The 26,292-nt window shown below is 40.2% G+C and overlaps 1 protein-coding gene across 1 annotated transcript in view; it reads left to right on the top strand.

Moving 5' to 3' along the window:
- LOC141004296 (uncharacterized) overlaps nt 1-26,292 on the top strand; it is an 88,159-nt gene that overhangs the window by 45,639 nt on the left and 16,228 nt on the right. The window contains exons 18-36 of the mRNA XM_073475728.1: nt 3,299-3,352; nt 4,628-4,681; nt 7,348-7,401; nt 9,935-9,988; nt 10,152-10,196; nt 15,958-16,011; nt 16,588-16,641; nt 16,772-16,825; nt 17,121-17,174; nt 18,410-18,463; nt 18,726-18,833; nt 19,699-19,752; nt 20,112-20,219; nt 21,077-21,130; nt 22,801-22,854; nt 22,994-23,050; nt 24,070-24,123; nt 25,208-25,261; nt 25,737-25,790. Of these exons, the coding sequence (XP_073331829.1) occupies nt 3,299-3,352; nt 4,628-4,681; nt 7,348-7,401; nt 9,935-9,988; nt 10,152-10,196; nt 15,958-16,011; nt 16,588-16,641; nt 16,772-16,825; nt 17,121-17,174; nt 18,410-18,463; nt 18,726-18,833; nt 19,699-19,752; nt 20,112-20,219; nt 21,077-21,130; nt 22,801-22,854; nt 22,994-23,050; nt 24,070-24,123; nt 25,208-25,261; nt 25,737-25,790 (1,128 nt within the window). The remainder of the gene's footprint in view (nt 1-3,298; nt 3,353-4,627; nt 4,682-7,347; nt 7,402-9,934; nt 9,989-10,151; nt 10,197-15,957; nt 16,012-16,587; nt 16,642-16,771; nt 16,826-17,120; nt 17,175-18,409; nt 18,464-18,725; nt 18,834-19,698; nt 19,753-20,111; nt 20,220-21,076; nt 21,131-22,800; nt 22,855-22,993; nt 23,051-24,069; nt 24,124-25,207; nt 25,262-25,736; nt 25,791-26,292) is intronic.

The raw sequence follows: 26,292 nt of genomic DNA, 5'->3' as shown, positions 1-26,292 counted from the left end.
GGAAATGTTGGAAAAATCGGACCACAAGTAAGTTGCTTGTAATGTACAGGACTGACATTAATTAACAGCCATCTGTAGCTTTTCATTAATTCCCACTTTGAGAATGTCAATGTGGAACCTGTGTGGTAGCTTTTATTAGCTTGATTTCCTGCCCTCAAAGCATTTAAAGTAATGTGTGCTTTAAGCAGACTATAAAAACAATTCCTCAAGATTAATGTACACATTACGTTAAGATGAATGCTGTGCTTCTGTAGTGGTGAATTAAATCATCCAACTGTGGAGGAAGCTACACGAGCTTATTGGTATGTCTTGCTTTCCTCCTGACCCACTTTATATGATCAGAGAAATCTGGAGCCAAATAGTGTTCCCATTATGGAACTGCCAGAACACAATAGTAGAACAGAAGGAACGCAAATCTGAGATCCTCTGTGAACCACTTGGGTTGCACATTTGTTTATGGCTCAAAGCCTGCCAAAGTATGTCTGATGTCTGGTGTTGCCACAGAATCATACTTATGTTGCATCTTGTCAAAGTGTAATAAGAAGAAAATGACGATCCAAAAAACTTGTTGGTTTTTGCAAGTGTCTCAAAACATCTGTGTTAGGATTGTTTGTAAATGAACCAATTAATTACAAAATCCCAGCCTTACGGTTTCATGCTTTAGTTATTGCTTTATACCCAACACAAATACTCTCGAGAAATGTTGGGACTTGTTTGCCCTTTGAAGAATCTTCATATCCACACAACAGCTCTGAACATTCAAAGTATGTCTGTCCTTCCTGGAGGCCCCTTAATGTTAATATTTGCATTCTGTGCATAGTGGAGGCAACCAAGCGGGCCATGTTGGACTGTGTTGCTGCAGTGCACATATGAGAGGGATTAAGCACTTACTGAGTAGAGGAGCCTTTGAAGCCAAGGAGGAGCCATGGGGCTATGCAGAGAAAAAAAATACAACTCTAAAACATATGGACGCTCTAATGAATGCCATTACATCACTTTCAAATAAATTAGAATTGTAAGAAACTGAGAAAGACTATTGACTAGTGCAGTTTAACCCAAGGTCGATACAAGGAGGCCTTAGGTCGCCTGACTTCACTGAGTGCCTCTGTATAAACCGTTTCAAGTAAAATTTTACTGGAGGTTTTTACAGTGTAGTGTACTTTTGCCAATTTAGATTGACTGCTTAGGCTTCCATTTTCAAGTCACCTTCCAGTCCATAACTAATAAAACATGCATCAGTCCTCAATTACCAAAGGCAACCACAGGTGTGCATTTAAATGAAATTCACATGTCAACCTCTGTGCTTTGATTTTCATGTCACTGACTCAGTTTGTACTTACATATGGGCACTAGAAAGAGGCATGTGTTATAGATGCCCTTAACAATATGTGACTAGGGCTGTATTTCCCCCCTATCTTAAGGTTAATGGTTATACCAGTACATATGTAACTGAGGCTTTGTCTGAGAAACCAGATCACCCTCAAAACAGCACTGTAAAGCCCCCATGTCAAGGCCCTGTCACATGGAAACCCATTTTAAACCATTACCTTCTGTTAAATGATAAAGGGTACCACATTGTCCCACTTTGTGTCCTAATTAAGGGATTTGAGGTCAATTTAGAGCTCCTGTTCCCATGCCTGCAGGCTGCATCCCCTCACAGACACTCTGCTACTAATCCGCCCGCTGCTCAACTGCTTTACTTGCATCCAACAGGATAATGCTCCCTAGGTGATGATACATGAGGAACACTTTAAAACCTTTTTCTTTTCAGCTTCAATCAGGTGCTACAGAATGGAACAAAAATGTCCTTGTGTTTACCGTAGAGGTCGGTTTCTTGTCTTACATTTTTTCACTCACTTTGTCAATCTTTACCCTTTAAGTTTCTTTTTGCCTGTTTCTCGCTCTCTGATTGTTGCTTTCTCTCTCATTCTCAAGACACAAAATGGATACAAAAAGAATAAAAGTAAATAAGAATATATACTACATGATTATGTGACAGACTCATGCTAATTGTGTGAATACAGTTTATCATTCTGCAAGGAGGAAACACAGCGTTTAGAATTGGTCCTCACAACCAGAGACAGCCACAGTCTGACCGCACTGGCTTTTGTGGTTGGCCAGAAGCGAGACCCTGGTCTGTAATTGGACAGTCATATGAAATATTACAATAACAATATAATTCTGTGAGGTTCAGATGTTCTGGTAGCTTACAGTGTCCCAGTGGCTTAGTGCACATGTTGTGGTGCTACACTTGCACTATTGTGGCTTTTGTCTAGCATGTAATAAGTGCATGTTACTGTGTTGCTTCTGTTTTTCACTGTTTATACTTTTCCTATTTTCACACTGTTTTACTTTTTTAACAAAAATAAACACAATGACAGGGTTTTAAAAATAGATACTGTCACTCTCTATGCTGAGACTGTTTACTCAGTCACCCATAAGTCTTACTGTTGGTCTTGAACTCCAGATTGTCTAGTAGAGTAGCTGGCACTGGTCCAGAAGACTGATCTGGAAGCGGTTAAACTCCTCTGATAACTCTCATATTTACATTAGCTTGTATTTTTCCCACAAGGACTCCTTTACTCAGTAGTGTGCATCTTTTTGGGGCCATCTGTATTGAGTTACTGTATGCTGTGAATTGACTATGCCCCTAATTTTTCAAAATCATTCATTTTGTGCCCACTCTCGCATCCTGCCAGTCAACATAGTTTAGTTTCACGACTCACCAAAGCTTTGAAGGTTGCAACATTTTTCCAGCCTTGGTAGTTCTATGTTGAATAATCCTTAGTTATCAATTCCATATGCATTGTAAAAACTGGTTTTCAATCAGTAATAGTATGCTATGGTTACTGGCATCTGTGTCAACTACATTTGCTCTGCTTTTCTGCCTTACTGTTTAAATCAGCATCACTGAGTTTCCAGCTTGTAATACCCCCAGTGTTAGAAAAATTATTTGAAGCACATACCATTTATTTTATTTACAACAATCATTTATTTTACAAGAAGCACTAGTAATACTGTAATATGATTAACTCTTCAGAGGTCAACTTACAGGTTTCTCCTCAAGTGAGCAACTGCTCCTTTCGTCTCTCATAAGCATTGTAATCTATAAGTTATTGCATTCCAGATGTCATAACAGGTTGGAAAACCACCCTTACATGAGTGAGGATCAGTTCCAGTGACGTACTTTCTCCTGATGTGTCTCTCCTCCTCTCCTCTCCTCTCCTCTCCTCGCCTCTCCTCTCCTCGCGTCGCCACCCCTCGCCTCTCCTTGCCTCCCTTCGCCTCTCTTCTCCAGGGTCCACTAGGCCTGATTGGGATATCTGGGGTGGTAGGAGTTCCTGGTGAAAAGGTAAGGAGTGTGTTTCTCTGTCATTAGGCTGTCAGTCAGCATCAGCTGGTTGCCTGTCAGTGGCAGACCCCTGTAATTAGGGCTGTGTTAAGCAGCCATGACTTGAGGCCTCAGAGGGCCCAGAACACATGCTCAACTAAACACTCAACACTTTCACATCCACATCAATAACAATATCGTCAAAGCCATCTCACCCTAACTGCCTCCCAACTCTCCGCCCCTCTGCTTAAGCAAAAATTTCAATTCAGTAGGTGACAAAGCTCTTCAGACAAATTGGCCTATCATTACGTGTCGGAACCTCATAGTATATATTTGTGTCTGATTGGAGTCATTCAACATGTGCTGTGCTGATATACATTATTATTGTTTATTCCAATGCATATGCAGTCATAAAAAAATAAAGGAGGATACCATACAGGTAATTTAAAGATAGTTATTATGCAATCTGAAGAGGCCCTGAGGCTTTTTCCATGTTCAGCTTCTATCACCTCTCGGCTTAAAATAAATTGTTTCAAGCAGCTCTGCAGCTTTCTTCCTCAGGTGAAATGATTTTAGCAGCCCTCTGGCTGTTGATTATTGACAGTCCTCTAAAAAACAGCCCTGTTTTTCATTCTCCATTATTCCCTCCCTCTATCTCATACTGTTGCCCCTTTCCCTTCCTATCCAGAAGCCCCCGTTGTGTCAGAACTTGTTCTTGTGATGGAAAGCCGTCTGCTTATCTTGCTCTTACGCAAAATCCTCCTCCTGGTTCAGTCTGTCAGCACCAGCCATACCCTGACAGCCCACAAATTCCTTTCATATAATATTTAAATATATGTTTAATTCAATGCCACTTCCTGATTAGGACTTTCAATTTCAATTTCAATACAGAGCCTTGTAACTATTCTGCTAAGCATTTGACAGAAGTGCAACACAAATTTGAAGCATACTTGTACAGTCATGAATGTTAACACAGTTCAGGGTGTAAAGCATCACTGCCACATGTTTTGGAGGAGTTAGGGTGCAGACCTAGGCGGCTTTACGGATCACCCAGAGTCACCTTTACTTTTAACACACTGAGCAGAGTGCCACCAACTGGTTTTCAAAGTACCTGCTGGCTTTAAACTCCCCTCAACCAGCTGTCACTGTAACCTCCTGCATTTAAGAAGCTGCTCTCCAGTTTCACAGCTCTTTATATGGAAAAATGTATGTGAAGCTGTGTTTGGGTTTTCTGTGTTGAAGTTAAAGGTCATAGTTTAATGATGTCTCTCTTTCTGTCTCACTGTTCTTCCCCAGGGTGACCGAGGGCCAGCGGGTCCAACAGGTCCAGTCGGAGAGAAGGGGCCAAGGGTAAGTACAGTCACTCAGGATACACTACAGAGCTCTGTTTCTTGTCTGAGAGTTGGTAAACCCCAGAGCTGTGATGTGTATATTCAAAAAGGTGTTCCAAGAAATCAGCAACTGTACAACAGTCCAGCAGAGTTTGAATACTTTGTTCAGTAAACTAATGTCTACGGATGATGAATACTAAACTGAGCCACTAACAGTTTTGGCTGTAAGTTTTGGCAGACGTCAGATAGCTACAAGGTTTAGTTCATGGAAAGGAACTCACTAGGCCTAAAAGGTTCCAGACTCCTTGATGTTGTAACTTTTGTAGATCTTTGCAAAATTCAGCCATGTGGAATTGTTTTTTCCACATGCAGAGGATAGGGATGAAAAATATAAACTTTGGTGTTTTCAGTGGCTCTTTTGAATCACTCTGTCTGGTTTGGTTGACCAAATTCAGTGACTAGACTTTGCAGATGCTGGATTTTGATCTGTTAAAAGACATTCTCTCTGTCTGTGATGTTTCATTGCAGTCCTAACTGAAGCAGTGGTGTTTGGTATTCTGCTGATGTATCGGTCTGGATAAGAGGCTGACCAGTAACAGCCACTCCCAGTTTCTACCTCATTGTAACAGTAAAGCGTTCTAGTAGCATCCAGTTTTGTCTCATCTTTGACAGAATTGACAACTACTGGTGTTGAAATTTGGAATTGGAGATTTTAAATGACAGTTAAACGACATTAGTCCAGTCTTAAAGCTGTTTCAAATGCCACAGTGAGTGAGATTGTGTCTCACTTGAAGGTATAACCATTTCACTCTTCAGTCCTGGCAAAGGACTCATCCTCTACAAATTGATCCCAGCACACACCTGCCCAGTAAAGACTGAGAAAAGTTCTTGCTGAAAGTCTGCTCATCGACATTAATATGAAGAAATTTGCATAAACGTTAATCATCGTGTTTTGTTGTCTACCCTACATCCATGCAGTGTGTTGAAGTTGGATTTGATGAATCTTGTATATTGGCTGGTTAACAACAGGTTAATTTCAGACATTAGCTTGCTCACTACTGTGGAAAATGTATTAGCATGAAAGTTATTTTGACAGTGTTCATTCCCCAGAGCAAAAAACAAGCTGCTGTCCAGTGCAGCAGTGTTTCCACTGTATTCTGTATTGCAGCTTGAATCCTTAGAGAGAGGGCTGGCCGGCATCTCTCACTGTCCTGAGGCCTTGGATTAACTCCATGTCTGTGGCTTTGGGCCCCAGTCCTGACCTAGCTGGCTGGCAGACTGGCTAGCAGGCTGACTGATTGGCTGGCTGGAATAGAGGATGACTAATTTGGTGGCTGGCTGGCTGGCTGGCTGGCTGGCTGAATAGTTAGATGATTAAATCAGTGCTAGTTTGCATGTTTCACAGAGAGAGCGCTTTGTGACTTATGTAAGGAGTTACAGTGATTTGTGTGACCCTGTTTGCGGTATAATGTAGCCACATTAGCGAGGAGTGGCAGCACCTTGTGTGAGGACTTTGGGCTGTTTCACCACAGATCATGTTGATCATGTGTCTGTTCAAAGACGATTTGCAGTGATTAGCGTTTTCCTTGAAAATCTCAGCCAATTTTGTCTTTACTGACTTTCTTTGTTATTGTGGAATTATTCCTTAATAGATTATTAGAGAACAAGCTGTAATGAGAAACACGGCACCCAGCTTTGTATTTTTTTACTACAGCGTCTGGAGCACATTCAAGCCAACTTGAATGTGCTTGAAATTAAACACAATTCAGACAGTTCCTGATCCTTTTTCAGTCACAGATGTAACCACCTTTTACTGCAAAAGATTGCACTGCTGCTTCACTGTCTCCCCTTCAGTTATCGTTGAAATCCATTAAAACAATGACATGAATTCTTGTCTGCCTTTCTATATTGTTTGTTTTTTTTTTGTTTTGGTGTAAGGGCTATCCAGGGTTGCCAGGAAGTCCAGGGGACATCGGCATGCAAGGTGCACCTGTAAGTGTCATGCCCTCATCACCACTATGTAATACCAAATAATGATTCTTTGTACTGGGATGTCTGCATGTAAATATATACTTACTGTATTTATTGAAAAGGACAACTACAATGAGTGCAGGAGGTGTTTCAATCTGCACATATAATCTTTTCATTAAATTCTTTTTGTGAGGTTTTTCCTTTTCATTTGCTCCCTTGGATTGAGTCATCAACACATTAGTGCTTAATGGACTGAGAAGCTTGGATGCATTGACTCTCAGCTTCTCTTCTCGTGCCTTGGCTAGACATTAAAAACGCCTAAATTGCAAGATTAACATGGAATCTTAAAGTGATTTGGAGGAATGTACTTTTTTGTAAACAAATAAAATTTAAGTGGATGATTTGATGTATCAGTATTCCTGTTTCCCACAATTTAGTCTAGACCTGTGTAAACAGTATGTCTTAACTGGCTGACTCTTCAGTAATTCTGCTGAAGCCTTTGTAGTACATCCGTTAGGTTCACATGACTAATGTTGTAGGTTACAAGTTGCATGAAGAGGTTTCGCCCTGTTCAGTTTATGTAAAAATTCTCATTGTATTTCATAGTTGGTCTAGCTGCATCATGCCAAAGGAACGCTATGCTACATAATTACAATTTCCAGATATTTACTCTCTCTGCCTTCAATCTTATGTCTGTCTTGTTTTTCCTCGCAGGGTCCACAGGGGCAGAGAGGAAGTCCAGGCATTGCTGGGTCGAAGGGCAGGAGGGTAAGAGCTGTCACTACCTTAGGGGCATTAGTTGCACTACTCTCTTGTATGTTATGTATGTGAACCAACTCACTGGTGACTATGAAAACCTGACTTATCAGACCCTTGGTTGTCTGTTTCACATCACAGCTCCATTCCCATAAACCAGAGGTTAAAGCAATTAAAAGACATGTGTTTGTCCTTCCAGTTGGCTTGAGCTTCTTTATAGGTGCATTTACAGCTGTTTCATAAGCCCCATGAATCTCATGTTTGAAGACATTACGTTAATGTCAGATGGAGCAGTGGTAATACTGGTGAGACACCATGTGGCTGAAAGGAGAATGACACCTTCATTTGAGGATGTTAAGATACATTTATGATTTTAATTGTAATCAGGCTTTACAGGACTTCAACTTCAATCTCTACAGTAGCAGCAACTAAGGTGCCTTGTTTTGATTATTCAGTGGACCTGATCAGAACAAACAAGGACAAAGGAATAGATATTTTGTCTTGAAACATAAATCTTAAATGTCTGGAGATAAAGCTTATAAAGACTATAGAACCGTTTTTGTGTGTTGCCCTAGAAAGCAAACTCTGTTTCTATACTCTTTTTGTGCTTGTGCAGATGAACAGTTTGGACCTCCATGCTATAGAATTAATAGATGTGAATTGATAAATGTGAATTTATTTGTTTTGAATTTTAAAAAAATAGGTGAAACTAGATTCAAAATCATCAGTATAAAAATAACATCAGCAGCACAAATGCACAAATGCACAAAGCAAAATTAGTTTTTTTGCTGAGTTTTCTGGGATGCAAAACCCAATCCAAAGTCTTATTCCCCACTGTTTAGTTCCTAAAAATTCCTAAATATTTTGCAGATCATTGGCGTATTTTTACAGTTACCAACTTTGTTACAGTTACCAACAACAATTTTGTCGACTGCTTATTAGCCAGGTATTATACATGATCGTCAGATGTTTTGTACTATACTTGTATACTTTTGTACTGTCCTTGTATACTTGTGCTTATGTGACAGCACAGAGCTCTATGGTTGGGATTTTCTGCCAGTTTTTACTTACCACTCTGGTCTAGTAGCTTGCAAGCAGCCACACTTCCTGGAAGGTCCTCTTTGTGAGACACGTTTTAACTCTTAGTTTTGCCTTTAATTAACTTTAAATCTCTCCCAAATTGAAGGTTTGCATGTGCTTCATTCCACTGGCAAATTGCCTAACAGCGTCATGGCTACAGCTCTCCAGTTAATTGTCCATCCTTTTTAGTTAATGCAAGACAATGAGCAAGAAATGCTAACAAGCCAATTAAGTACAACCTACTACCACAGAACTTCTCACACTTCATCAATCATTTTTATTTCACTTCCTTTAATCCTATGTTTACTTACTTTCCTCCAGTTGAACATTCTGCCAAGAAAAACATATGGCAGCACTTAACATGCCATGGCTTGTGTTGTTTACCGTAATTCATACATGTGTCAGTCGGTGGCTGCTTTTCCTGCCTTGCTGAGGTACCAGGACTAGTGAGAATTGCGAAAGCTGATCATGTGAACTAGAATATCATATTCCCATGCTAGCTGATTTTTTTGGAAGAAATGTCATTAAAAAAACAACATCTTTTCTCAACACTGTCGATGACAGATTCACCTCAGGTTGTAATTAAAGGAACTAAAATAGAGCTGCCACACTGATTATTACTCATTCTCATCATTTTACCCTCTGAGCTATGAAAAACAAGTCATATCCTGAAACTGAGTTATCTGGTGTGCACCTGCCCTAGTTGGCCACACACCTGCTCTAGTTCTAAAGTGAGCTGTCATTGTGGGAAAAAAGTTATCGCATCCTCTGAATTATGAGGTGCTTCCCTCGTTCTCTGATTCCTTTTTTCTTTTTATGCGTTATTACTTGTAGATACGTTTTTTCAATTAATTTCATGACTACTTACTGTTAACTAATGAAGAGGAATCAGATTAACAGTGACAGTGATGGACCAAAAGTTACAGTAGCATTGCAGAAATAAAAGCCTTGATATAAACTGTGGGAAAAGAGATGAACTACAGGAAATAAGAAAGAGAGAGAAAGATAGAGAAAGGTTTGTCTGGTAGTTTGGAGGAAGCAGAGTGACCTGAGAGGGTTGGGAGTCTGACTAGAGGCAAATTAGGATCAGATAAAGAGCCATCAAAGGTAGAGATATAAAAGAGGGGAGACAAGATGGAAGCAACAGATATGCTGAAAGTGGAAAAGTCCTGAAAGAGTGGAGTTGTATTTACAGATCATTATCTGCCACCCTACCTGTGTGGTGGGGCTACAATGCTTGGAAACCCCTGGAATGTTTGTGGGAGTGATAGGCTGCGACATCAGGGCGGAAAACCCCCCAAGTAGACCGAGAATAGAGACTAATGACTTTGTTGTTGGAGTTATTTCAGAGTTTACTGTATATTTGTCAACTTGTGTATGATGCTTTGAAGCTTAATGTATTCCTGTACTACTCATTCTTTGTTGGGAGATGTTCAAAGGTGTGCTTCATGTTGTTTTCACATAGGGGCCCCGGGGTCCAGATGGCCCGCTGGGAGAACCAGGCCCTGAGGGCACCAAGGTAAACATGCACAGCACCCAGTTGAAAAACCATGTGCATGTGAAGATGGGATCAATATTGTGCATTTGCATGAAATATGTCGTGGAGCTGGGATTACCTGCTCAACCTGGAAACACTGATCTCGTAAAATTACTCTAAAATGTGCCATATTTATTCTTTGCAGGGTGAAAGGGGTGACACTGGACACAAAGGAGAGCCAGGATTCATAGTAAGTAGTCTTCAAATTATATACTGTATATATTGATGTCTTTCAGCTTATTTTTGAAAATAGCAAAAAACATGTTTCAAAGTTTATACTCACATTCCTAAAAATACTAGTCGCTGAATGTTTGGATGTCTGTAAATGTGCTGTACAAAAAAAAACCCAACACATACCTGGATAAAGGCCTGAGGCCTTAAGAAATTACAAGGCCAATTTATACCCTCATTCATCCAAAGCCAAGAATAATAATCGGCATCATCCTGAGGCTTCGAGGTTAACACGCACATCCCTTTTGAAGATGCACATTTACCTCATCTAGTGTAACCCAGAGGCCTCTGTTAAAGCTTTGATCAGCTTTTATTTGCAGAGTGGGTCTTTGTCTTTTCTCTTCAGTATCAGGTTAAAACTAAAAGCAGTTATTATGTGCTGCTGCCATTTGAGCTAAATCTGCTGAGTAGCCAGGTGGATATATTTAACTAATCTACCTGAATGAAATACAATCCAGCATCACATTTACTTGTGATGCCTTGCTTTGATAAAGAGACTTTGAGTGCCCTTTCTAGTTTTACAAAAGTTTGCAAGTATATCAGCGCTGACATTCTAGGTGTGGGCATGTCATGTGCTTGTTGATAGAAAAGGGTATTTGTAATGAATGTCAATCATCACTAATGCATAAATGATACTATTATTATTTTCATAGGTACTGTGTTTGTCAAAAATAGTTATCAGATGAACTGAGATTAAAATTTAAAGTGTCTAATATGGAGCCACTAAATTACTTTTAGTTACTGATATTACAGTGAGATAGACGTGGAAGATAAATGTGTTGAATTTCTTTTCTTAAAATATATTGAAATCAGCTGGGTTGTTTGAAACTGGATGCTAATCATTTGAATTCTGATTTGTTTTGAAGGGCAAAGCTGGCAGTCCAGGAGAGAGAGGCCCTCCAGGGAAGCCTGTAAGTAATGTTTACCTTGTAGTTATTTTTCTGTTGAACTTCTCTCTCCGAGGTTTAATTATGCTTTTCGTTTTAGCTGGAAGCGTCACTATGACTACAGCGGACAACATAGACTTGTAAAACAACTCCACATCCTCCTCTCACCTGTAATATATATAATTATCACTTGAAGAGTGTGCACCAGTAAAGTCACGCAAGAGGAAGTTGTCATAGTTAAAAGAAGACACAGAGCGGTGTTTCCAGGCTCATTATCAAAGCACATGTGAATGTGTTCCCCTTACTCATCTGGGGTGTTTGGGTTCAAGGTTTTCGTTCAGCTTACAGGACTAACATCAGTTTGTTATGACTTGCACTGCTGATGAACACGGCCTACCAACATCACTGGAACTGGGCTGTCATTCCTGCTTCAGATTCTGATGAGATTAATTTGAAATAGTTGCTTTATTTGTTTATGTTATTTAAAACTAGCTGTGCATCTTGTGTACAGTTATCAAGAATGTATTCTATGATAATGTGGTTTCTGAAATATATTAAGTTATTTTTAAGTCTGATACCTCTCAATATATTTAAACAGAGTTAAACAAAATAAGAAGAAAATTAAGAAACAGGTGTGAGGTGTGGCTAAATGGTGAGGACCCAAATGCAAAACAATTAAGAGGCAGGCAGGATTACGAACAAAAAATTAGCTTTAAATGACGAGCCGAAATCCAAAAATCATGGAATGCAAAAAAATCAAGAAGAGCAAAATTACCAAAAAAGGACGAAAACCAAAAGCTAAACAAAGTACAACCAAAAGAAAAAGTACAACCCCGTAATGACGTGAGCAACAGGAACAACAAAGCCAGGAACAAAACCAGAAACATACCACGGGGAGACACAGGAACAAAACAGACGAACTGACAGACACACAGACTATATACACAAGGGCTAACTAACTAACAAGACACAGGTGAACACAGACAAAGGGTGGGATATCAAACAAAAAGAGGAAATGAAAAGCAAAATGCTACACATGAGGGCAGAACTTCAAAATAAAGCAAGAAATAAGAGAACCACAAATTGAAACATGACAACAGGAGAGAAAAAACCTCAATGCTCCCAGGTGGACATCTAATGTAATGCTAAAACTGTTTCTAAAATACAGATATTTGGCGTTTCTATACTGCAATTTCTTTACCATTATCAGCTAAATATATTGATACCAGCACACATGCTGGCATCAATATATTTAGCTGATAATGGTTGGTAATATCAGCCAGATTTATTAGTTTATTATTTATAGTATTTTAACAATCCCTGAGGGGAATGTTGTTTTTTCAGCAGCCAACACAAGGCACGCACATAAAGAAAACGCCACTTACTATAGTCTGATGCTCCACAGATGGTATATACATGCAAACAAAACAGATCAAAAACAGATTCAAAAGCAGATCCATGTGGGCTGTCTAATAGTCAAGTGATGATCAATTTATGTGCATTGTGTTTCTTATAGTGCAGTTTGTTCCACCTGTTTATGGTAGGACTTATAACAGATGATCTCCAGTCAGAGAAAAGCTCTACTTGCATGCTTACAGATGAAGCCTCTTAAAACTTCCTCCGTGATGGGCCCGTGACTGGTCTGTGCCTGGGCCTGGAAGAGTCCGTGACTGGAATGAGATCACCCGCAATGACATATCGTAACGCCCCGTAACGCCCCTAAGCGCAATGTGTGGAAACCAGTTGCAGTGGTTTAGCTATCCACCAGGAGGAGCAGTGATGATGGAAGCTGAAGCGTTACTTAAGCATGAAATCAGCTGTTCTTACTTTATTATAGGCATACAGTATTTGACGTGTGTGAGAGTGTAATTCTCACACAGAGCATATTTAATGATTACCATATGGCTACCATGTCATGAGGTCATCAATATTGTGATTCAGCTTTTTGTTTTTCAACAGTACTGCATGAAAATTGAAAGTGATATGGCTGGGAAATTAATGATTTAACAGGAAAGAAAAATCTGTGTGTGAAGCACTCGTCTGAGCGTCTGCAGTGGTACCGGGACAAACTATTATAGTGTAAGAGCTGTTTTCTTGTTTGTTATAGTAGTTATATAAATGTATTTTCTCATGCTGTTAGATTACTGCTAGACCATGCCGTCAGGTGCGTGCAGAAATCTGAGAGCAAATATTTTACTGCCACAGTGAAAATGTTATTTTTGAAAGGCTAAATGTCAACAAATAGGGATTGAAGCAGAATATTTCGTTGTGTCCACATGTTGTGTATAATTTTTTAAATATTTTTATCAGAAATTACTCACGCAGTGGCGGGTGATAAAAGAGATGCAATCTGTTTAAAAAAGCGGGTTCACAAACATCCTCTGCTTATCTTGGGAGGTGACAGAGGCCAAACACATCATCAGCATTACAGTGCATCTCTTTGTTCTTATTCAGTGGACATCCCAACAGGTCTCCCAGCCCCCCGCACTCATCTGGCAGCTGCAGGGCTGTTGAATCAACTAGAGAATTTGGTGCCGCAATTTGTCAGCGTGCGTCCACAGACACAAAGAGCACAGAAAGATCTCGGGAGCCGGCGCACGTTCTCTAAAGTCCAATCAAACTGTCTAAACCTAGCTGTGCTGGTAACACATAAAGCAAGAATCTAATACTACACTGCCTATTCATCCCATAAAAGCTTGTGAACCAGAAGTCCCTGCCTTTTTGTTTGTACTATGAAATCAGAGGCTTAAAAAACTCAAGGCAAAACAAGTTGGTGGGGGAGGAAAATGTTTCACTTCTCTTGGTTGAGCAGCTTGGGAGATGACGGCAGGCAGGGTGATGACATGCAGCAAGAGACCACGGGGTCGGGCTTGAACCCTGGAAATCTGCAGGGTGTCTGTATATGGGTTGCACGGTTTACCAACTGAGTTACTGGGGTGTGTCAGGGAGAGATATTTTAATCAAAACAGAAACATTTTCATTGACTGATCTCATGTGCTTAAACCCACTAAATAAACACAGGATCTCCATTTTCATGACTGAATAAAAAATGGTCCATTTCAGAATAATATACGTATAGTATTTTCTTAGATTGTAACTACTGATGCATTAATGTGTTCACAACTTAAAGGCTGCAGCAGGTAAAAGATGAATTCATTTTAATAACTGTATAAACTGCTGGTTGGCTTAACCTATAATGATATAACCTAGCTACAACTTTAGATTATTCATATAAAATACAAATAAAGTAAAGTAACCAGTAGGGCTAATGCTAACTAAACTAAATAAAGCTTTAAAATAAATGTAGTGGGATCAAAGTGTAATATTTGCCACTGTGATGTAATGGGGTAGAAGAATATGGTTTAGGTTTAAAGGGTATCTAAGCTGTTTATGCTTTTTGTGAGGGAAGCGCCATCTCATGGTGACACCCTGCAATTGAATGAATGGGCGTGTCTACAGTGGAATCTAGCCACACCCCCAGGAGGAGGGGGGGACTCCCAGTGGCTGGGAACCGACTTGGAACTGGCTGGTAGCCTAAAGGCAGTCGGAAGGGAGGGGAAAATCGAGGTGTACATTACTTTAAGCGTTGTTGGCCTCAGTTGTTTGGCTTGTCTTATTTTCCACTGACAAGCAAGATGCTTTCCACTTTCTTTTATCATGTGCTGGCTTAACAAGTGACATTCAAGCATTGTCAGCAATTATTCTTAACAGATACACAAATACACACATAGACACGTGCAGGCCTGTACTCATGCTATCAGGTACAGCCGTCTACTCACACACAGAGATAGATTCATTTACACTTGTGGACAACACACACATACTCAGCACTAGATGCAACCTGTTCTTCTAAGCACCAACAGAGATTTTTTTAATTGAATGAGGTTGCAGTAAGTTTCAAACACAGGTCCCTGTTATTCATTTTCACTGTGTGATGAATCTGCCCTTCCACAAAACTGCTTTGACAGATCTCCTGTAACTGTCATAAAGATTACGTCTCTGGCTGCTGACAGTGGGGAGCACATTTCTGCTGTCCGCCTCTGGACTCAGAGCGCCATCTTGTGTCTGATTAGAAACTCCTTAAAAACCTTTTCTGAATAATTCCTCTCCATTTGTAGTTCTATAATTTAAAATCATTGAGTGATTGTGTCCCAAAATCATGTAATAATCTGTGAAGTCAGAGCCCCTTAAGCTCAGTGCTTAATTCAATTCTGTAGTTAATGCAGTTGACTGTTATTGTGGTTGTTGTCACAAAGCAAGGTATTATACTGTTGTTTCCATAAATCTTCTTGGGCCCTAAAATCTTATAAAAATCCCTCTCACTATTGACAGTTACTCTCACTGGCACATAACATAATATGCAGGCTGCGAGAATAATGTCTTAAATGTTTTTCTTCCTCTTTTATTTTTCCCGTTAGTTCAGCTCAGCATATAAAATGAATTATTATACATCTAATGATTGATGCTACTGAATTCACTGCTATCTCATCAGTCTTTGGCACATTCATTTCAGTGCTTGGAACAACCATCTCTTTCTTGCACAAGCAGAAGTAATGTCATCTGTCAGTGACTGATGAAACACTGTTTCAAGAAAAGGATGTCTAGTCTTAACTTGGCAGCTCTATGACTGAAGCGTCGCGTCTGTTGGCATTAGTCAACACTGAAATATTAGACTCAATCATTGTGTTTGTGGTTATGTATCTACGTTACTAATGATGATGATAAGAAGGATGAGAATGGGACTGTGGCCAAAGCCAAGTTTGATCATGTTGGTTTAATTACACAAACAAATGACGGACGCTTCATTGAGCTCATGGTTGTGTGTGTTTCCAGGGTAAACCAGGCATTCCAGGCAGCACCGGGGAGAGGGGACCCCATGGTGAACCGGTAAGTATACTGGTTGTTGCATTGATGTGGTTGTTTCAGGAATCTGCAAACAGCATGTAAATCTTTGATGAATGTAAGAGTGAATATTCACTCACAGAAGACAGAAGCTGTCAAAAAAAAGTTGCTATTGGAATTAGTCTTTATTTATAGATCCCTCTCCCTGCGTACTTCACACCTTGCGCCTCCCTTCTTGGATTAGTCTTCAAGTTCTTGATTTTCCTGGACATCTGCCTACCCCTCAGGGACATCAGGAATGTCAAACAATCAGATACAAATATTTATTAGGGTGCAAGGTTTCAATAACGCTAGAGGCTCCGTTTATATTATGAGTCTCGTCTTGCCTTTGGCTGGTCTTCAGTTTTACTCCATGCGTTCTTAGCTTTCAGCGTTCCTCTACAGACTTAAACATTTAACTGTATGTTTGTTTTGCTATCATATGCTAGAGTTATTTTATGAAGTTTAATTATGTTTTTCTGGGGTTGTATTGCTTGACTCAATGAACCTAGTAAATCCAAGAGATTATTTTATCATTAAACTGGTGTCAAAAGCATATTATGATAATTATTATTCTTGCAGGGACCCAGAGGACCTCCTGGAGAGGCCGGACCTGATGGGGAACAAGGGCCTGAAGTACTTTTTCATATAATAATAATATTTTTTAATACATTATTTAAGGTTTCTGGGGTTTATAGTTGACATTTCTATGTTTACAGGACAAATCAAACATGACTCAAGCCGTTTGTCTCTCCCAACTTTGTAGGGCGGGCCTGGTGCAGAAGGGGAACTGGGTGCCATTGGAGAACTGGGGTTAAAGGTCAGCAACATTTTACCATGTTTTTTGCAACCACCCCTCCCACCTCTGCATCTTAGAGGACTTTTGTCATGTGGCGCTTCAGTCCCAACCACCCTCCAGCAGTAGGAAAAACCATGAACTTGCACTCAGTCAGTTTGTTTTTGAGATGGCTGTAGCCTCAGGTGAAACAGCTGATTGTCCAACACTTCCTCAGCTTCACAAATCAGTGGTTACTGTGAGTATAGGAGTGTGCATGCACACATCATATATCTTCTGACCTCCAGACAGCCCTGTGTTGTGTTTTGTGTCTCTGCAGGGGGATGTTGGGCCTGCAGGAGCTGAAGGGGAGCAGGGACAGGAGGGAGTGAGAGTGAGTCACTACAAACAACCCACTAATCCCTTCCTTCCTTGTGTTTGGGTAAATCTAACCCGGTCATTTGTTTACTCCCCCTCACTGTGACGAGGATGTCTAATCCCCCGTACCAAAGAAAGCAGAACGATGGAATTATTTTTGTCTGGTGGACTATATAAATAGAACCTGGACTGCTTGAGTCTCATCTTTCTGTCCTGTCCACAGACTTAAGATTCAGCATTCTTCAACAAGGCTGCTCAAACATCCAACCCACAGTGCATTCTTACACACGTCATCACAATGGATGGAGGATTAAACAAATTAGATGATGTCTGAGAAACTGTCTCTCTGTACAAAGGAATGATCTTATCTTTTATCAATAGTTTTTTGGTTTATTCGTCAGTGAAATTACCATTACAGCAGAGATTTTTTAAATACATCTTGTCTATATAATTTTGAAATGGAAATGACATAATTACTGTACATCATCATTTCTTCTGTTTAATGACACAGATTGCTAAGTGGTTCTCCATACACTTCACATGTTAACCAAATCACACCAAGTCAGAATTAATTATCAGCATTTATAAGTGGTCGTTTATCCTGTGAATATACGTATGTTGTTTCTTTCAACCCAGCATGCCTCTGACCACACCCAATCACACCCATTGGTGATGCTGGCTGTGGGCAGATGTAAAACAGCCTTGAAACTGTTAACCAGAGGGGGCAGTGAAAGACTGCTTTTCAGCCTGACATCAACGCCTTAACTCTTTGACTTTGACATTGGCATACATCGATGATCTAGAAAATTAAGCATGTTCTCTAATTGTGTAATTTATACATTTTTAATAGGTTGGTTTACCCAATTTATGCAAAAATATGTTCTCGCTGTGCCGATAGTTTTACTTTAACTGGCCCAGGATTTGAGATGCTAACATTAATAGCAACAACTCTTTCCAGAAACACAGTTTTCCTAACCACTATTTCACTGATAAAACATAATTCCAGTTAAAACCTAAATAACCAGGACATTGTTTCTGAAAAGAAAGGTTAAAATTGTTTAAATGTAATGCACATCAAACCAATTGTATCTTCCCAAACTACATTGGTGTGGAGGCTGAAATGTCAGAGTGTGCATAAACCCACACCTCTACCATCAACAATTTCATAGTTCTCTTCAAGCTGACTTTAACTTTATGTCACTTTTAAGAGACTCTTAAGAGGTTTTGTTATAATTGGTAATGTGTTTGTAGGGTCCTCCTGGTCCCCCTGGCGAAGACGGCCCTCAAGGAAAAGATGGAGCCAAGGTAAACATAGCAGGACGTTGTGTTTGTTAATTTAGCTTCACTACAAAAATGAGTTATGGATTTGTTTCCAGTGGGGTTCTCCATTTGACAGCAATAATAGGGAGATGTCAGTACCATTCCACTTAAGCCTCTTGTCAGCTTCTGAGTACCACAGGCTGTCTGACCTCTCTCTGTTGGTAACGTGAAACTTTATAACTGAACTGTCTTTCACTCTGTTTTCCTGGTGGTCCACCTCTATTCTCTCTGTCTATCACACTGTCAGGGGGAGCCTGGTGAGCGTGGACCAATTGGAGAGCCAGGGGACAAAGGAATAGAAGGGGACCCTGGGCCCCCAGGACCCCCCGGAGAGCCTGGGAAACAGGGATTTCGTGTAAGTTTATTTTTGTTTCCAAACTTACAGATTCAACAATTTTGATAAAATAACCTTTATTTAATTGGGGGCAATTAAAAGAAATGTATACCTACATTGACATTCTGACTCAGTAAAAAAACACTTGCATGCAGTTTAAGTAAAAGCTAGATCTGAATAAAAGGTCAGGAAGTTCTAGTTTGTTGCAGAACTGGTTCCTCTGGTTGTTTTAATGTGGTAATTTATGAGAGAGCCAGGAGGAGATCGAGCTTGAGCATAATTTTCTCTGAGAAAATGAAAGAATAATTTGCACATTTAGAATTTTAAATGTCTGCAACTGACAGAGCAGTTTACAAATGTGCACTTGACCAAATAATGCCTTTACTATCCCAGCAGGGGTCAGCCTTCTCTTCAACAAAGACATTTTGCAACTGAGGCAGTAAAAGATACTATATCATAGATGGTGGATGTTAGGCACAGTGAGATAAATGTCAGTCAAAGTCTCCTATAAGTTGCCTGTTTATTTTGAGATACAGATCCAGGTTCAGCAATGTGTGTTAAGGGGCAGGAATGTCATCGATGTCAGGAAGAGAAGGAGCTTCAGGGCACATAAACAAAGCTCTTTGAGGAAACAGTATTACCGAAACAGTTTAAAATCTAAGCTGACAAATTTAGTAAAAGTTTTGAACAACACTGTCAACCATAAGCTGTTATGCTCTGCATAGAAAATCACCCACCGATAATGTGTATAACTCATCAGATAGACACAGTGTTCTGAATAAGAAGCAATAATCAGATGGTGTTTCCAGTTACAGTTATCATGCCTCTATTTATTAAAGAGATTTTTAGTGTGTGTGGTAATCATTTAATGAGTGTTCTGTTACAGGGGCCGGAAGGAAAACCAGGGACCCCAGGGAACAGAGGACGACATGGAAAGAAGGTAGGCCCAATGTCCCCACTTTTTCTGTACAGTGTGTTTCCCCACAATGAAACAGCAGGAAGCAAGAGGGCACAGTCCAAGTCCCTATGACGTTTCAGAGAACCACCGAGTCATCTTGGTTCAGCCATCGTTTTGGTCACACAATAAGTTGTTGACTCAATTTCTGAGGAAAAAATCAAGTGACTTCAGCCAAAACAGACAGATAGCCTCTAAAGCTAGTATGGATTTGTTGCTGAAGGATACTTTTATAGAATGGATGCTTCCTGCTGTCAGAAAGGGCTGAATGCTGACTTTTTGCTTTAAGGCTAGTCAGTGTTGCTGTTTCTCATCCTCAAATGACATTTTGTGTTTTTTTTCAGGGAGAGAAAGGTCCTCCAGGTCTTGCTGGCGAGGTTGGCACAAGAGGAGACATCGGCCAGCCAGGCGAGGCGGGGCTGAAGGGTGCCAGGGGAACTCGAGGCACACCAGTTAGTTCCCTTTCTGCCTGTCTTTCTTCTCACTCTGTCCTGTGTCCCTCTCAAACTAAAACTTTTGTATAGAGAAAAGTGATTGTAAAGTCCAGGTTTTTCTGGTCATTAATAACGTTAGTGTTTTTAAATGTATTTCAATGGTTGTTTTTTTTTTTTTCATTAAAAGGAAGAATATCAGAAATGCCCCTTTTTGTATCAGTCAGCTGGAGGGTTGTGTAGGTGTCTGTGTTTGATTGACAGCTTGGCAGGCTGCCAGAGTGCTGCTGTTACACCTGTAAAGAACAAAGTAGAGACAAAGTAAACAAACTGCTCTAGCCTTCATGTCATGGCAGACAGTGTTGTTTGTGGTGGTGAAGAACAAGCCTGATTCCCAAAAAATTGGGAAACTGTAAAACATAAATGAAATAGGATGTGCTAATTTGCTAATCCTTTTCGACATAAACCCAATTGAAAACAATACACAGACCCAAAGAAAATCTGTGTACATTTATTTTTGTTTGTTTATTTTTTTACTGTTAGAACTTTATGAGCAAAACCTCAAATTACCTTCTTTGTTCCAGAGAGAGAAGCAACAAAAGTCATGAAAAGAATAAGAGGAAGTGATCCATTCTTTGCTTCTTTACAGAGAAAGACAGCACCTTTTTCAGCAGAACCACTAAGAACATGATGTGATAGCTGTGGAGAAAAGATTTATGTCCCTGTCATAAAAAAACTCTGGTCACAGGATTCAGTGTGCATGTGTGTCGGTTTTAGGCCAAAGATTATATTTAGCTCAACCGCAGTAAAAAAGCAAAACAAACAGCACGAGGACTGACTCACTCTTGTTTTGTGTGTATTTTCTGCATTTCTTCCAGGGTCGGCCTGGAGTCATGGGGGTAGAAGGGCAACCAGGACTGGCAGGATACACAGTGAGTTCTGTTGTTTAATTATTTATATTATTAATTTATTTACATAAACCATACACAAACATCCATTTACCCTAACAGAAAAACTTGTGATTAGAAACTGTCTTCATACTGGATAGTTGAGTAAAACCTGACTGGTCTGAGTTTTGGCTCAGAACATCTAACTATGCTTACAATAATTGGGCTTATCTTACAAAGTTAGCGCCCACTTAAAGCAGCTCCAGTGTGTCATTTTATACAGCACACCAGTGTTGCAGGACCAAAAGAGCCGTGACACATCATGACGTTGACATCCTTGTGTTTTTTTTCAGCGTGTTTCCCCAGTTTCTACCTGTTAATCTAAACATGTACCCGCCGACTGTTTACAATCATATGGATGCAGTTATAATGTGTTGTGATTGAGATCCTGACCCACCATGCATTGTGGGAAGTGACAAAGTTACGTTTTTCGCTCTAAATTACATAATTACATAATCACCATCAGTAAACAGCGGACCCTGTGTGGCTCTCACTTGCGGGGAGAGATGCTGTTTTCTGGGGGAAAGTTCACTGAAGTCTCGGTCGGGAGGGCTATGCTGCTGGGGACAGATGCTGTTTTTTGGGCAGAAATGCAACGAAGAGTCGGTCAGACAGACAGGATGACAGAGGCTTTTCCATGTATGGATGTAATATTTTTTCCTCATATAAGTTGCCAAAGACACTAGTGTGGGACATTTCTCTTTTATTGATGAGTGAAGGATCTGTTTAGTTGTCAGACTGTGAACAGCATCAGACCAACACACCCCTGATCCACACCTCCGGCTTTTCCATTAATACATACGCCGTCTCACCTCTGCTGCGGCTCTGATACTACCTCCGGAGGTGGATCAGAGCCGCAGTGAAACTGTCCCCCCTCTCTGCATCTGTAACGTTCACACAGACGGTGAGGCAGAGTATCGGTGCATGATTCCCACACTGAAAGGGCAGTGTGAATGGGGCTCTGGATAACCTCAGGTGTAAGCAAAAACTGGATCCCCCTCAAGAACATGGGAATCAAAAGTAGCCTTTCTAGGTTTATCCATCAAACGTGATCCTGCTTCAAGGAACATATTGCAACCTGGCAACATGCTTCAGATACAGATCTCAACTCAACAGAGCTTTCAGATTTAATTTTAGTCTAGCTAACTCACCTCCCCTGGTAGCCTTGTGGTGTAAGCCTAGCGTGTGCTGGAGACATCCTGAGACATTATCCCTGCCATTGTTATGTAAAAAGTACACCAGACTACCAGAGCAAAGACAAGAGGTGGAACTGAACATGATGAAATCTACCAGCTTATTTTTTCCAGGCAACTCCACAGCCTGGTCAGTGCCAGCGTCAGTGGGTTTAGGTTGCGTAACGTGAACAGGGCACCTCAAGTTCATTGAGTCCCTTTGTGTTTCTGTGTGTGTACGGCAGCTCTGAGACTCATCCACACGTGACTCAGATTGCTGAGTGATTTCTCAGTCCGTGCCAAATCCAAATCCTTAGGTGACAGAGTGGGAGAGCTTCTCTACAAAGAACTGTGTTTATATAAAACAGTTCTGATTAATATGCTGACAGCAGAACTCATGTTTCTCCAAGAAACATGCTGCAGCCAGTAGAAGAATGGCAGCTTTGCTAGGTATGATAATGAGCTTTCTTCTTCTATTTTTAGGGTCACCCTGGCAAGCTAGGGCCCATTGGACCACCAGGGCCTAAAGGTGAAAAGGTAATAAGATACCTGAACTAGTGTTTGAATTGTTATAATTTCAGTATTTTGGGTTTTTGATTTTATGTACTTTAATATGCTGTATGGTGGCAAAATCTTGTATCTGCATGTCTGATAGTATGTGTCTTCTACATTCCAGGGTTATCCAGGCGAAGACAATAAGACCCCGGGACCACCAGGGCCCTTAGGTGAACCAGTAGGTCTTGCTTTCCTTTAAACTCTCCTTTCTGATCCCTAACACTCCTTGCTCTATTTAGTCAAAGCCATTTAAATACTGGATTGACTCTGGAAGTAAAAGTTAATCCTGATCAACTCCTGATTTTAACACCACGTACACTCATTTTGTCCAACCAGATTGACAACAATGTGTCAGTGTTTTCGTTCTTAATCCTGTCATGCATATGGACCCCGATTATCAACCTGTGTGGCTTAAATCTTTTCTGTTCATTGCATGCTGAGCATGGGCAGAAATAAATGTTTAAATATGTTTTTTACACGTCAGAGTAAAGCTTCAACTTATCTTTGTTTGTGTTCTTATATTGACTCATAATACGAATAACATCACAACACTGTGATGCACACAAATGTTTCATTGTTAAAGCCAAAACAGGCTTCGCTACTGTGCAGTTATACAAAACATTTTTACTTTGAGAAGGGAAAGAGCTCCAGTGAGGGCCATTAATCACCCTTCTGCGCACAAGAGAAAAAAAGTAATTCTTAGCCTAATATCAAAAGAGGATCAGGGTGTATCAAAGAGTCTTAGCAGCTTTGGAAAGCTCACAGTTTTACAGTACCATGACTCCTTTGCAGTTTGAGGCACATTTCCCACCATTGGATGTGACTGTGGAGACTGGCCTACATAGCATGAACTATAAGGTTTACTGGAAGTCTACTCAGGCATAGATAGCAGCCTCTCGTATGAGTAGCACTGGATTATCAAGTTGGCACAGAATTGTAGTACATAGCATGAGCACTACAATGGTAGCCTCTGTCTGGCTGAAAGGAAAGTTCAAGGTGAAATTACGCCTTTCTATTTGACTCCAGTAGAAATCCAGACTTAAAGGTCACATCTAAAGAACATGTTTCATGTGTGTTGGCTTGAGAAGTGACTCTCTATTTAAGTAGCTGCCCAGCTCAGTTGAAGCTTTGTGGGTATGAATGAAGGCATGCATATACAGTATGTGTGTTCATGTGCATACATTTGTGTCTACACAGGGGCCCCAAGGAGCACGAGGAGAGCGTGGAGAGCCAGGGGATGAAGGATATCAGGTAGACAAATTCATTAAATCAACATTAGACTTACTGTATAACACAGTCACCACTATCAGCGTGCTTGTCTGACCAAGTTGATTGTTGTTCTTTTGGTGAACGCTGCTCTGCTCAGGTAATAGCAGACCACACATGTTGAGGAGGATTACTAGGCTTGCAGCAATAAGGCTGTGGAAATCTGTTGTATTTTTGTCACTTCATACCTTTCGGGCACATCATTTGTTTTTCTCGAAAAGTACATACACATGCAAGTTGTTATATGGGATACTTAATTTTGAACAGTTGGTATTTTTTGTGTTGGGCTGTGAATGGAACAACAAAGCATGTTCTCATATGTCTTATTATCTTAAATTTTGTATCACTTTTTCCATTGATTCTCATTTTAAGAAGAAAACAATGAAATTACCAAAAACTTAATGTTGCAGAAGGTCTACAGTCATCCTTTTTCAAAAATTTCAAATCCTCCCATATGCGCCCAGTCCTCGCTTAAACTCCCGTGATATAGGGTGATGTTTTTCTACTTGCCTGCTGGATGACAGCAGAGATTATTTTAATGCATTGTGCTGAGGACACATTTTAGTCATTAAGCTTTGTATCTCATACTAAGGCTCAAACTGTTGGGCAACAGTTGTGTAACTGTTGTAAGTGCAGTCTTGCAAGGAAACACTAGAGATAATCCTTGACCCATTTCCAGCTCCAACACGGGTGCATAGTCATAACAACTGATATTTAATTTGGCAGTTGTGTGAGGCTTCTATTAAACACCTTAATAGGTCACGCTTGGCTTTCACTGCAGTTCATTCGAGTGCAGAATTTAGCAAGCCTATTTATCTGTGTGACATACATTCAAACTTGGTTTTGAAACTTTTGTATATTGTTTTGATGCTGTGGAGCCTGTAATTGAGCAGCTTTCTTTAGTGTACATGGAATGGTACTCATGAGAATAGAAACAACATGGCTGTGGGCATGCTGTTTTTCCTTTAGTAAAGAATGGGAGAATGACATGTATTTATCAGATATCAGCACCGATTAATATTGACTGAAAGACAGAAAAATATAATTCTATATTAAAATTGTGTTTCAGGGCCATATTGGTACCATCGGATCTCGAGGAGCTATTGGACGGCAAGGCCCACCAGTAAGTCCAAAAATGTCTGTAGTACAATATTCTACAGTACATAGTAATAGTGCTATATATCAGCTTGTGTTTTAGGTACATGCATTTGACAGAAAAAAACAGTGATGTAAAAAGTTTGAAAGTGTTTTGGCCAGGGGTAACACATGAATAAGGCGAGTAAGGCATAGAGTCATTAATATGGGGTTTCTCCCTTTAAGAGTGCAAATGTGCATCGAGTGGGATTCTGCCTATTAGACATGTAACAGCCATGGCTTCAAGAAGTGTCAAAAATGGACAGACTCAGATTAAGTGTAGAGGAGGTTCATTCCTATGTAGTTTGTCAAGTTTGTCTTCCCCGATTATGGTGTGTTCCTGAAAAAACATTTTAATGGCAATATTTTAAAAGCTCATAATGTAGTGTGGATAAGGAGTATGGATTTTTATCACTGCTCAATATACTTGTTTGTGTGTGTGTTTGTCTTTTTCATTTGTTTAGGGATCACCAGGCCACCCAGGAGAAACAGGCCCAAAAGGGGAGATTGGAGCTCCGGTGAGTCCAAATTGCTCAGCGTGAAAATCAAACATACATCTACTGTACATTGTTTCACTGATCTAAAGTAAATATATCGATAAGTCATTAAACTTGGTGTCCTTCCTGCAAATAAGATGAACAGTTTCTGCATCAGAATGTTTCTACTACAAGGCTGCTCTTTTTGTATTCAGACGGTTCCACCTCTTCTGGCAGGTTTTGCTTTGGTTGGGGTTAGTTTATAACTTATTCTGTGGATAAAGGGATAAAGAGAAATCCGTCTGCTGGCTGCAGAATGAACGACCAAACACAGACATTTGCAAAGCACCATTTTTAATTTTTACCTGTAACCACATGAGTACAGTAGTACAGAGATTTTGGGATGTGGTTCATGATTTCATCAAAGCTGTGGTGGAATTTTATAAAAAGAAAAACAAAATTAAGCTTATACCCTAGTATCAGAAACAAGGTGGTAGAAATATGCTTGGACTACATGATGAGTGGAAAGCAACAAGGGAACTAC

This window comes from Pagrus major, chromosome 11, assembly GCF_040436345.1.
Source record: "Pagrus major chromosome 11, Pma_NU_1.0".
Taxonomy (NCBI): Eukaryota; Metazoa; Chordata; class Actinopteri; order Spariformes; family Sparidae; genus Pagrus; species Pagrus major.
The sequence above is the reverse complement of the archived record's forward strand: the minus strand, read 5'-3'. Positions and strand labels throughout refer to the sequence as shown.